General features: G+C 31.4%; 2 protein-coding genes across 3 annotated transcripts; one reads left to right on the forward strand and one right to left on the reverse strand.

Annotated features, from left to right (window-relative positions):
• Nucleotides 1–80: 80 nt before the first annotated feature.
• LOC141455471 (small ribosomal subunit protein mS37) lies at nucleotides 81–484 on the forward strand. The gene has a single exon (XM_074130576.1). It carries the CDS (start codon nucleotides 81–83, stop codon nucleotides 432–434), a length of 354 nt encoding a protein of 117 aa, XP_073986677.1. The 3' UTR covers nucleotides 435–484.
• A 1,216-nt stretch (nucleotides 485–1,700) lies between these two features.
• On the reverse strand, nucleotides 1,701–6,989 carry LOC141455463 (probable ATP-dependent RNA helicase DHX35). Of its 2 annotated transcripts, none has more exons than XM_074130561.1 (12): nucleotides 6,842–6,989; nucleotides 6,544–6,761; nucleotides 6,287–6,469; nucleotides 6,042–6,182; nucleotides 5,777–5,939; nucleotides 5,542–5,694; nucleotides 4,861–5,007; nucleotides 4,635–4,776; nucleotides 3,872–4,158; nucleotides 2,269–2,583; nucleotides 2,043–2,187; nucleotides 1,701–1,965 (listed from the first exon to the last, which is right to left on the reverse strand). In XM_074130561.1, the coding sequence occupies exons 1-12, from the start codon at nucleotides 6,870–6,872 to the stop codon at nucleotides 1,845–1,847; spliced, it is 2,046 nt and encodes a 681-aa protein (XP_073986662.1). In that variant the 5' UTR covers nucleotides 6,873–6,989; the 3' UTR covers nucleotides 1,701–1,844. The 2 variants fall into 2 exon arrangements, with proteins under 2 accessions (XP_073986662.1, XP_073986661.1); XM_074130560.1 differs by having other exon boundaries at nucleotides 2,043–2,196.
• Between the last annotated feature and the right edge of the window lie 5,513 nt (nucleotides 6,990–12,502).

The raw sequence follows: 12,502 nt of genomic DNA on the forward strand, positions 1-12,502 counted from the left end.
AAGATGAAAATTTAAATTCTAATTCTGCTGTGTCCAGTTCCAATAAAAATTCATATCGCCTGTTCTAAATCATCTGAAAAATGAAGAAACTGGGATATGTGAAACGAGGATGTTATATTACGCCTGATAAAGTGCCATTTAAAGAATTATTACCTCTTAAATTAAAAACTTCCGTATCAGGTAAGGGAGATAAAAATACTGGTGCTTCTTGTGTACAGGAAATGTCTGTTTTGTTTGCTTGCCTTAAAAGAAATGGTTTCAATGATATACCTTGTAATAAAGAAGTCACGGCCTTCAGAAAGTGTTGGGAAGATAATGCAGCTCAACAACGGCTGAAGAAAACTCATGAGAGACAAGGAGTGTTAGTACCGGGTGAAAAAAACTTATCGCACAAACAGATTGATGAACTTCTTAAACGTTATCCAGGCAATTAATTCTAGAATGGTATGTAAATAGTATTGAATAAAAATAACTGTAAAATGAAGTATGTTGTTATGTCTGTAACCGAAAAGTTCTGTTCAATGTTTTTGTACGGCAACTACCTTTATTTTTTGAACTACCAACTAAATTGAAGTCGAATGACTTGCTTAAAGACAAAATTTTTAGTTTATGAACATCTGAAGGCTAAAATACTATTATAACGATGTTTTTTTAGGGAAAGCTTTTGTTTATATTTAGCTCAAGAAAGTCGCTATGTGTGTCCAATAAACGCCTTAGGAAAACAAAATTGTTCCTATTTTACCTACTTTTGTAAGAATACTAGTCAGTGTTACTTTTGTAAAAATCAAGAACTGCGTAAGTGAATTTGGACGGTGTAAAATTTGGTTCGTAGGAAACATAACAATATAAAACCTGCCAATAACAAATAAATTTTATCGCCACGGCTTTTGAAGCAATGCTAAAAGTTTCGGGGCTATTTGCAATTCATGTGATTTGTTTGTTGCAACTCTGAGAATTCGGTATATTAACTCATTATTTCTGTAAAATTATACTTATGACTGCTTCTAAAAATCTACAAGTGAGTAACCACACGATTTTAACTTATTTCATTTTGCGTGATAAAATTCTTGATCATCTTGATAATAATGCGTCCCGTAAGTTGCTTTCGATGACTATTTTCAAAAGAATCACAACCATGAAAAGATATTCAGAAAAATGGCATTTCTGTTTAGGAGGTTTTCTTCAAATTTGGTATTTTAATTACATATTTAATTCTTATAATACTATGAAGGTTTAAGGTCGTAAATAATACTAAAATAGCTTTTTAGAGCAAGTCCTAACTTCCATACTTTCACAGAAGCGTCATTCATCAATGGGGAACGAAACCCTACTCAAACCAAAATCAATCTGGACTAAGAGCAACAACTGGAATAGAATAAACGATGAAAAACCGATTGCGGGACCAAGCCACTAAAGATTTACAGCTTTACGTTCATCGAGTAAAACCTTGATGGTTTTCATTCCTCCTCAATCCCACGAACTCTACAATAAAGGATGGGAGTGAGAAAGAATAAGAGAAAGTAATAATACTTTAAACTTTCTATTTAAATTTTATATGCATAACCCACACGAATTCCTCATAGTTGTATTGCTTTATGAAAGCAATTTTAAAATTCAATGTTTAATTAAGCGAGCAAAAATGCTTTACAGGAGAGGGTTAAATATTGAGGTTGAAAGAAAATGTGAACCTAACTTCATTAGCGATTAATTAAATTCTGTAATAATTTACTATCGGAAATAATAATTACCAATCACTTTTAAGCAGTAAATACGAACTGTACATAAAATTTAAACAATACATGTTCTTTATTACTTAAACAATTAAGTACAATCAGTCTTAAAAATTACTTTTCCACTGTTTTATGGTAGAAATGTGGAGCTAATTCTAATAACCAATCTGGGTTTACAACGGTTAAGTCCCTCATTAGTAACTTTTGGGTACAAACTGTATCGGAGTAGATCAACCTAGAAATAGTTGGTAATTTAATTAAAATACTAAAGCAGTTCACAAAAACTACATTTCTTAAAGAAAATAACTTTACCATTGAGGTTGTTGCAGAACATATAAAACTGAAGAGGGATGTATACTGAGTTCATAATTTCCCCGTAGAGTTTTATAAACACCAGAAGAATGTAAATACGCTGCATTAGGAAAGAATCCTGCAGCTATACACTTACAAACAGTTTCTGTTTTTCCTAAAACATTTTTTTTTTGTGCAAGAAAATTACTAAAACAAAAATAGAACTAGTAAGCATCAAAACACTAACCATTACAAGAAGTAAAATCCATATTAAATGCTTTCAAAAGGCCTTGAATCTGAGATAACAATTGCTGCACTCTTTTCATTGATTTATAATTGACAAAGTTATTATAACACCATTTTTTTCGGTTTTGTTCAGGAACTTTTAAAAAAGCAGTCTGAACATTTAAAGCGGTGATCAGATCACCTTCTTCAACTTCGAAATTTCTTCGTTTTATTCTAGCTTTAATTGAGGCAGCTCCTGAAGTAACATTTGTGAATATATTTTCCACTTGTAACAGCGCTAAAATGGAGGCGATTTCAGATGTGCAACCCATTTCACCTAACGAACAAAAAGAAGTCAAATACATATTAACAGAAGAGATCTTACATAACTAAAAAGGAAACGTTAAGTTTACAATTATTTATTATAAAATATTGGCCAGAAGAATTCACCTAGACTGCCCTTTTAGTGGTACAAACGACTAGTTTTTCAAAGAAGAGCCTCAGGAAAGCAGGAATTTTTGGTAATCATGTGTAGAACTTTCTTAGTACGGAATAACTGTTGCTTTTGCTTACTTCAACCCGATTTCGATTACTTATCCATCTTTAAAGGTATTTAGTTTAGTAGTAACTGAGTTGAACCTATTGCCGTTTAAATGATTTAATCACAGTTGCTGGTTGTTTTATTTAATGATGAGACTAAACATTCTAATAGACTTAACTTCGGGTAATAGCCGATGCTTGGCACTCATTTTACTGAAAACATATGGCAATAGAGGTGTTTTAACCCATCAATGAAGGAGCGTTTTTTAATCGAGCTCTCGTTTATTCCTTTTTACTTACAAATTGATTCAAACCGGAAACCTAATATTTTATTTAACGTTATTGTAATTTTAACACATCTCTTTAAGTGATTTGTAATTCGTTGTTTTTAGTAGCTTTAAAATTTTAGACGGAATAATCATTGTTCACACTTAGTGATAAGTGCTTTATACCACTGTACTTGTTCTACTTTCTGTGATACAATAAATAAAAGTTATAAATATGTTTTTTAATCCCTAAGTTTGTTTGGATAGGAAAGTGGCATATTTCATTGAATAATTAAGCATATATTTTTTGGAGGACGTGATCTCTTTAAGAGAACATCGCAGAACAATTTAGTCTAAAAAAGAGTCAAGCAGAGTAAAGTGAGCTACCATCACTGGCATGGGTATGATTGTCACTATTCGCACCCATTTAGTATTCGTCAATGGGTCCGCGACTAATTACATCTCCCTACCTTTTTGTCATGATTCTAAGAGAAATTTACCTTGCTTGTTTGCCTTCACGAATCGAACCTCAAATTCTCCTACCAGAAGAGTCGATAGCCAATAGATAGACTCCTAAAATGAAAAATTATCGACGAATTTCAAGTTGAATCTTGGGAGTTCAAATCATTACCGCTATTCTCTAAAGCGCAACTAAAAAACTGAATTATCGTAGAGTATTATGTATTTTCTACATGTAATAGGGCTAAAATATGCAACCCAGTTCACTGAATATGATTGAAAGTCAAATGGCTTGAAAAAAAAGAAAAAGGAAAAGTTGTAAAGATAATTAATGCAATCTGGCCAAAAAATAAAACTTACATGACGCAAGTAATGTTTTTGCATGAAGTGGGCTCAAAGGAAATTCTGCCATACGAATACCGTCAGGTTCTGTAAGTTGAGCACTTTCATCAATTGCACCCAAAGCATGCAATAATTCCATAGAAGACAGTAATGATTTAGCTGGCGGTGGTGTTGGAAAATTAAATCTAACAATATTGTCGATGCCGAGTGCCTTTAACTGCAATACTGCACAGCTCAGTTCTATTCTTTGCATTTCACATGGTGTTTCGGCGCTAAGTTTTTCAAAACTTTCTTCTGTGTACAGTCTGAAAATAAAGTGGTAATGCTTTTATTTAATTTAAACACTTTAGAAAGTTTAATGTTATATTATACTTTTTTGGCAACCAAAACAATGTTTATAATTGCAGGCACGGCTTACAAATAATGAACGCGATCACTAACTAAATAAGTGATCCATTATATTGCGTACTATCCATAAATGTGAATTTTATTTCATTGCCATAACGTCAGTTTACGTGAACAGCTTAGACTAATAAAATGTAGGCTGTTAAAACTAAAGTATTCAATGCTGATAATTGTATTTAATAAATGAAATCTTCATTTTTTCGAAGTGATATTCTTCTCCACACAAAAATGATGACTCAATATTTGAAGAAAGATGTAAATGCAGATCCGTACTTAAATTAAATAATCCTTCTAATGACGGATAATATCACTGATTAGTGATAACTAGCAAATTTGAAAAAAATTACAATAATTAAATCAATAAATTTATGGGAACCTGTAAGCGCTGCCAGATCTTAATCTACCAGCTCGGCCGGCTCTTTGCTGGGCGGCGGCTTGCGATATGGGGACCATAATTAAACTTTCTAGAAGGCTTTCGCTATCGAACCATTTCATTTTTACATAACCGCAATCAATAACTGGAATATTTACAAAAATCTGTTATGTAATAACAATATAACTTAAATTTACAATTAAATAAAACTTCAGATAGAAATTCTTACCGTACACAATACCAGGAATTGTTACTGAAGTTTCTGCTATGTTTGTAGCAATGACTACTTTTCTCATACCCTTAGGCGTAGGACGAAATACTTTTATCTGTTCAGTATTTGTTAAAGAACCATACATTGGAAGTGCAAATAATTTTACTGAAATTTAATAGCGAAAGATGAAATTAATGCATAAGAATCAGAAAACAGGTCATAAACATAATGAGGGTGAAAAAAAAGTAGATTTGTTTTTTAAACGCCTTTGTAAAATCTTTTTTACTACTTTTTAAGAGTAAATAAATTTGTTAACAGTTCATTTGTTAACTTTATCTATCATGATGACTGAATAATTATTAATAATAATAATTATCCAATAAAGGATATCAACTTTACGCTAGATCTCTGAACCAAAATGGTTAATTTTTTTGAATATAAAATAAAATTGATTAATATTTATGTATACACTAACATTCTTACATCATTAACTTTTCAATATGTCACTTGAGTCATGGTCAGAGTCAAAAAATTGACTGACACCTTGAAATACCAGTAAATCACTTATCTTTATAATCAGATAACATTACTTAACAGTTTTGTTAAGTAAGTAATATTCTTATTAAGAAACCTATTCGCCTATAAAAACTAGAATTTACCCTGCATATCACAAGAGGTAAGAAAAACGGAGAACATTACATTGAGTATCGTCTTCACTGCTTTCTACGAGGGAGACAGCATGATCTACTTCTTCCTGACCAGTTAGAAAGCAAAGTATGTCACCAGCAGGTTCACTCCTATGAATTTTCAAAACGGTATCCACTGAAGCTCTTATAAAATCAGCAACTGGTTCTGGAGAATAAATTATTTTATTTTACCCGAACAGTATGGTTGTCATTTCTTTTTTGCTTCTAAAATTTATATATAATAATACCTTTTAGGTAATAAATATTTACTGGATAAAGTCTGCCTTCAACACTAAGTATGGCTGATGTATTTTTTGAAGAATTATTTTCATTTCTTAAATTAAAAAATTCTTGTAAATGTTCAGCGTCGACGGTGGCCGAAGTCACAATTAACTTCAAATTTTTCTGTTTCTTAACAATCAAAATTAATTAAATCATACATCACCTTACAAATCGAGAAAAATATTTAAAAAAAAAAAAATACCCTCAATTCAATTGCAACTTTCTACTTACTTTTAATATCTTTTTGAGTAATCCCATCAACACGTCAGTGTTGACGGTTCGTTCGTGAACTTCATCTAACATGATGACTGAATAACTACGCAATAAAGGATCAGCCATCATCTCTCGCATTAACAAACCTTCGGTCATATACTAAAAGTTATTAGATTATAAACTATTAAAATAATTCTCAGTTAGTACTGGAATATTTAAATTGCATTAAGATTAGACTTTTTTTGTTTTATGATTTCACGTACTTTAATTTTTGTCCTCTCTTTATCAGTACAATCGTCAAATCTGATAGCATAACCAACCACATCTCCAAGTTGAGATCCTTTTTCTTCGGCAACTCTGGTTGCAAGCATAGTTGCTGCCACTCTCCGAGGCTCTGTTATTCCAATAATCTTCCCATCATCACACCACCCTCCTTCCAATAAATACTGTCAAAAATAATCACGTTAGCATAGTAAGAATAATTAGCTATCCATAAATAAAGAGAAAAATAAAAACAAACTTGTGGTATTTGTGTACTTTTCCCACAACCAGTTTCGCCGACCAACACTACTGTTTGATAGTTTTCTAGTAAGTACAATATATGTTCCTTATATTTGTGAATGGGCAATCTAATGCGTTGCTGTTCCAATACCAATGCTAGATTACTGTTATAAACAAAACTAGTATTATTATGGGTATCAACATCAGATTTATCTTCATGCCAACCCCCATCGTCTTCTGAAAATTTGAAGAACATTTACTTTTTATCTTCTAATTGAGAGAATATGGAAAATTTTAAGAGAATTCTTAACACTTACCTGGTTTTAAAAAACGTGGCCTAGAAGTCATGTTTCCTTTAGTAGTTATTTAAAAATCAGTTTCCCATTTTTCGCTAAACAGTGCACATATAACATAATGTAACCTTCATAGCACCATTCTTATCAAAGCAGAAATTGCGCTTGCGCATTTACTGTTACTCTACATTAGTCCTGATTATATTCGCTAGAAAGCGCTTGTATTCACTTTTCAGATTGATAAATCGAAAGTTTTTTCTAAACCTTACAGTTTTTAATAGAAGCCTTTTTTTTATTGAAAAATCTTTTCTAAAAACGTTCTTTTAAACTGGGCAATCCTGAAAGCTCATAAAATATAGTTTTAAGCTATAAAAATAATTTACGATTTTTTACCTATTTTTATCAAAAAAGTTAAAAAAGGGAAATTCCTTTCCTCTTATGAACCCTTTTCGGTATTATCTTTTCAAAAGTATTCTAAGGACTAACACTGCTTTTAAGGAGAAAAGTAAATATTTAATTTTATTAGACGTTACAATATTTCCATTTTAAGCTCAAATTATATGCTGCTGTTTGGAATTCCATAGCATAGTCAGCAGATTAAACTCATTTAAAAAAATTGATTAAACTTAGATTAGTTATTATGTTCGATTCTCTCATACGCAAATTAACGATTCATTAAAAACTAATTTAATATCACATTATTGTCCATAGGATGCTTGCTTGGCTACCTTTCTCCATGTGCAATATTTGCTAATTTAAAATGAAATAAAAGAGAAAATAGATGCTGGAATCGTGTAAGGTCTAGGTGATTCCAGTACTGGTGATACTTGCTTTCAAAACACAATCATGATGCGTAGCATCATTTCCGGATACAAGACACTGAGTTTGAGCTGGCAATATATGTAAAGATTATATATTTTTATTGTTGGTACTTTGAAAATTATTGTAACTTATTTCTATTTTGTTTAATCATACTGAGTTCTGATTTCCACGATTTAATCCTGGGGATCACCAAGGGTGCAGTTCGTGAGGCTCTCAGAGATTAGATCTGGAGAGAACATGAAAAGTACTAGGTGATGCTTCCTGGGGTCAAACACAGCAAGAGTGTCATGCCCTTGCTGTGTAAACAAAGAACCAAAGAGGCTTGGGCAGAAATCAGATTACTCTGATTACAGGCCTACTCACACAGGGTACGGCAGGTTCAGGAAGCACCTGCACAAGGTGGGGCTTATTAGCTCTGAACCGTTGTGCAGACTGTGTCAGGAAGAGGAGGAGACGGCCGCTCACCTTTTGTTCGATTGTGTTGCAATCGAGAGACTGCGCTACGTTATCTTTGGAACTTTGAGGCCAAAGGAGATTGTAGCGCAGAAGAAACTGGTAGGGAAAGTCCTCAACCTTTTTAGAAGGGGAGGTTTCATCTACTAGACTTAAAGGGGAAGGCACAATAAGCCTCTCGTGGCTGCGGTGTCGTGGGTATGGGTCCCGTCACGCCTTTCAAAATCTAAATTTAATCCACCATTTAATCGTTGAGTTTGTTGAAATGCAGCTTAAAAATATCATTCATTTCCTTCCTCACTCTTGTTTACAGACTGTTTTCATCTTCTTTAGTTGTGATTTTTCTTGAATAAAAAAGAAACAATAGTCTCCAGTATTTTTTCGTTTATTAACAAGTAAAAATATATCATTTAAGTTCGGATTTTGCCCTTTACAGAGATGAATTCAAACAAAATATTCTTATTCTATATTGTCTTTATTTCATCTTAGGTATAAGATTATACTACTTTGCGAGTTATTTGTATTATTTATATTACATCCTACCCATTCCTTGTCAACAAAATTAGCAAAATTTTAAAAAAAGTTCCAAAGAACCTTTATTAGACATCTGCACCTACTTGACCACTCTATTGATAAACTGAAAAATGAAATTAATAAAAATTGAAAAAATTTTAAGAATCAGTCTCAATTTTGTTTTTACTTAAATTTGCACCCCTAAATGAAATACAATTTTATTTTTACATTTAAAAAAATTAAAAATGCACTAAACGTACAGAACTCTTAAATTAGTTCATTAAATATCTTTAATTTTTATTTCAAAACAGTTTATGATTAATTAACATTTTGAATTACAGCATGTGTAACCTTCCTCACTCAGTCAAGCAGGTGTAGTGCCTGACGAAGGGTTGTGGATGTAGGAGAAAGTAATTGGATACTTTTTTCAAGTACGTGCATGAAGTACTTGATAAAAGATTAACAGAAAAATGCCCAGATTTCTTTAGTTTTACTCAAGGTGTGAATTTAAAATTAAAATTACAATTCAGCATTCCTCATAAATTTCCAGTGTTTTTATCTCTATAGATGGTTCTATTTCATTCTATTCTGGAGAATGGAGAAGTCAAGAAAATCTACCTACCACATTTCCTGTGGAATTGTTCTTCAGGTAATCTTAATACATTATTTAGTGTTCATTATTTTTGGTGACTGAATCATAGTTTCAATAGGATTGAAAAATTAATGCCAGTTCCAGTCATTATAAACTTTAATATGACGAGCTTTCGATCTAGGGACTAGGTCATCTTCAGGGCTAATTTCTGTCTTGTCTCTTCATGGACTGAACAGACTGTCCATGAACAGACAAGACAGAAGACCCACCAACCATCTAATAATGTAAAACAGTATATTGTAAATTAGTCCAAGATGACCTAGTCCCTAGGTCGAAAGCTCGGCATAATAAAGTTTATAATGACTGAAACTGGCATTAATTTTTCAATCCTATTGAAACTGCATTATTTAGTGTAGGGAAGAGTAACATGACGAACTAAAATCTTTTTCATGATGATTAATCTTTTCCTTTGTATCAGAATAAGTAATGTTTACACTTTTGAGGAAAGGTTGAAGTTTAATTTAAACATACATGTGAATGCTGCTTATAACATCTAATGAAACGATTTTTCTGCCAATTTAAACCTTTCTTTCTTTATTTTCTTCTTAAATTTTATTTTATTCAAAACTTGTAATATTTGAAGAATTCAAAAATTGTATTTCATTTTTTGACAAATATACTTAATTGACGATAAAGTATTTTTGAAGATTTATTTCGATTTGATTGATAAAAAAAAGTTCAGGTTTTCAAAATTTATTTAAAAGTGTACTCTAAAGGTTTATTTCAACCAAATTCATTCATTTTATTATTGAAATATGTATTGTCAGCCTCTTGGGCTTTTTCAATCTTTTGTCAAGTTGGTGCCCCGCTAAGCTCAGCTTTTACCTGAAGTGATTATATTTAAGGTCCCCCTATACTTCCAGCAGCATGACCTAAATATGAGGTTCCGCATCCATTCTATTTCCGATAATGAACTTTAATCCTGTGTATGTGTACCAACCACTTGGCCTGTGGAACTATTCTTCAGGTATTCTTATCTATTATTTTAATTCGTTAAAACACAACATAAAATAATTTTTTTTTATATTTAATTTAAATTTTTTAAACTTATAAGAAAGCTACAGCATTTTTAATGAGGTGGCTCGGCCATGTTGAACGGGTGCCATCACCGAGTTCCTAAAAAGGTACTATATGGACACCCGAGAGGCGCAAGACGTAGAGGTCGTCCCAGGATAAGGTGGTTAGATGACGTAGAAAGAGATCTGCGAAAGGTGGGTGTAAGATGGCGCCTAAAAACCGAGGACAGAGAAGAGTGGCATTCTCTCTTGAATGCGGTCCAGGTCCTACTATAGGACTGTAGCACCAAGGGAAGAAGAAGAATATTTCTTTCTTTATTGAAGTAATAAAGGTTAACGTTTTGAATGTAATTAAATTTTATTTTAAGAAAAAAGAGCAAAATTAATACATATTTTTTTGATAATAGAATTAAACAGAAAAATTACGTTTAAAAAATGGAGTAATATAATGTGAATCAAATTTGAATTACGCCTACTTATGATTAATGTAGTATTTATCAGTTCATGCAGTGTTAACTGTTAACATCTATGGGCTTTTTGTCAACTTGCAGCCCTGTTAAGCTCAGCTTCTATACTTAAGGGTCCTTCTATACTTTCAGCTGCAAGACCATAAATATGAAGTGATTCGCATCCAGGTAAGTCTTATCTTATTACTTAATTTTATTCACAAGGAATAAGTGTGTTTTTGGAAATATATTTCATTATTATTGAATGAAAAGATTTAGGTTTTTAAAAAATCAATTATTTAGTTGAATTACAGTTTTCTTTATTTAATTTTTATAATGTACATAAGTTGTTATAAATGTTTTTCACTTACTTCTGCTATATAAAACTTAGTAAACATGTTAATTATTTAAATTACAATAAATAATGATTTTCAGGATTAATACTGGTGAGTGCTGCCTGCAAAACTAATCATCAATGGAAGCCCAAGTGAAAAAGTCATCAATCCAATGTGAATATACCAACAAATTTCTAGCTATCTTGGTTTCCGGGAGGAGGTCGTTGTCCGTATGGCTTGGGACACCCTGTATATGGCACAATCAATAAAGACTTTTTCTTCTTCTTCTTCTATACCAACAAATTTGGTTAGGAATCTATAAAAAAAAAAAGTATGTAGTTATTATATGTGATATGCATGTCTTTTCATAATTTAATGTTAGAATGTTGATTGAAAATCTTTAAAAGAATGTAAAAAATTTTTTTTTATTTATTTTCTCTTTTTATTTGTCAATTAATATGAAATAGGTATAAAAGATAACAAAAATAATTAATAATAGTTTACTGATATTTCAAAATGAAGAAAACACGAACAAATAAAAAGGAAAACCTAAAAGGAAGGTTATAAATAGCGAAAATAGTCTAGAGTGGAAGAAGTACAAAACGAAACCTAAAAGGATTAGGTTAAGTAAGATTAATAAAAAATTTAATTTAGAATTACATTTTGTTTTGAAAATAAATGAAAAAAAAAACAGCTGGAATCAGCTGCTTAGATAACCTTCACTTACCAGCTGATCAGCCTGGCCAGTTATCGTCGGCCATCTTTTACTCGTTCGTGTTGTCTCTTTAATAACGTGACTTTTTAAGTGAACATTAGTGCGTGGCAAAGTGAAGTTCGACTTTATAAATTGAATTTAAGTTATACTTAGTGCGTGATATACAGTTTTAGAGTAAATAGTATTGTTAATTATTTTAAAAAGTGTCAAGTGCTGTAGGATAGTGACTATTAAGATGCTAATGAACTTGGATATTCTTTTAGCAAGGTAAGGCTTTATTATCAATTATTTAATTATATTTTATTATTCTTGCATGAAAACAGCATGTTACATTCAATTATTACTTACAAATGAATATCAGTGCTTTCTCTTGACTATGTTCAATGTTAGTTAATTCTTTAATTTTGAACACCACAAAAAGTATTTAAATTGATTTCTGAATCAGCTGGTTCGCCATTGTACGTTTCAGTGTGTTTAAATTTTGCTCTGCAAACTTATTAATTTATTAAGTGTTTCTAGTGACTATTTAGTGTTAAATTGTTTCTTATTTTGTTTATTGTTGTTGTTTGTTTTGTTAGACATTGAAGTGCGATGACACATTGACAATTTTTGTAAATAGTTTAATTTAAATAGACTTATTTTTCGTAGGTTAGGTAAGTTATTTGAATTTGAAATTTTTAATAGTGATTGGACACTTAGTTCCGATAGTAGCCGCGTGGCTCAAATGGAACTT

The sequence above is a fragment of the Rhodnius prolixus genome, unplaced genomic scaffold, assembly GCF_049639745.1.
Source record: "Rhodnius prolixus isolate KJV_2025 unplaced genomic scaffold, Rpr scaffold_4, whole genome shotgun sequence".
Classification (NCBI taxonomy): domain Eukaryota; kingdom Metazoa; phylum Arthropoda; class Insecta; order Hemiptera; family Reduviidae; genus Rhodnius; species Rhodnius prolixus.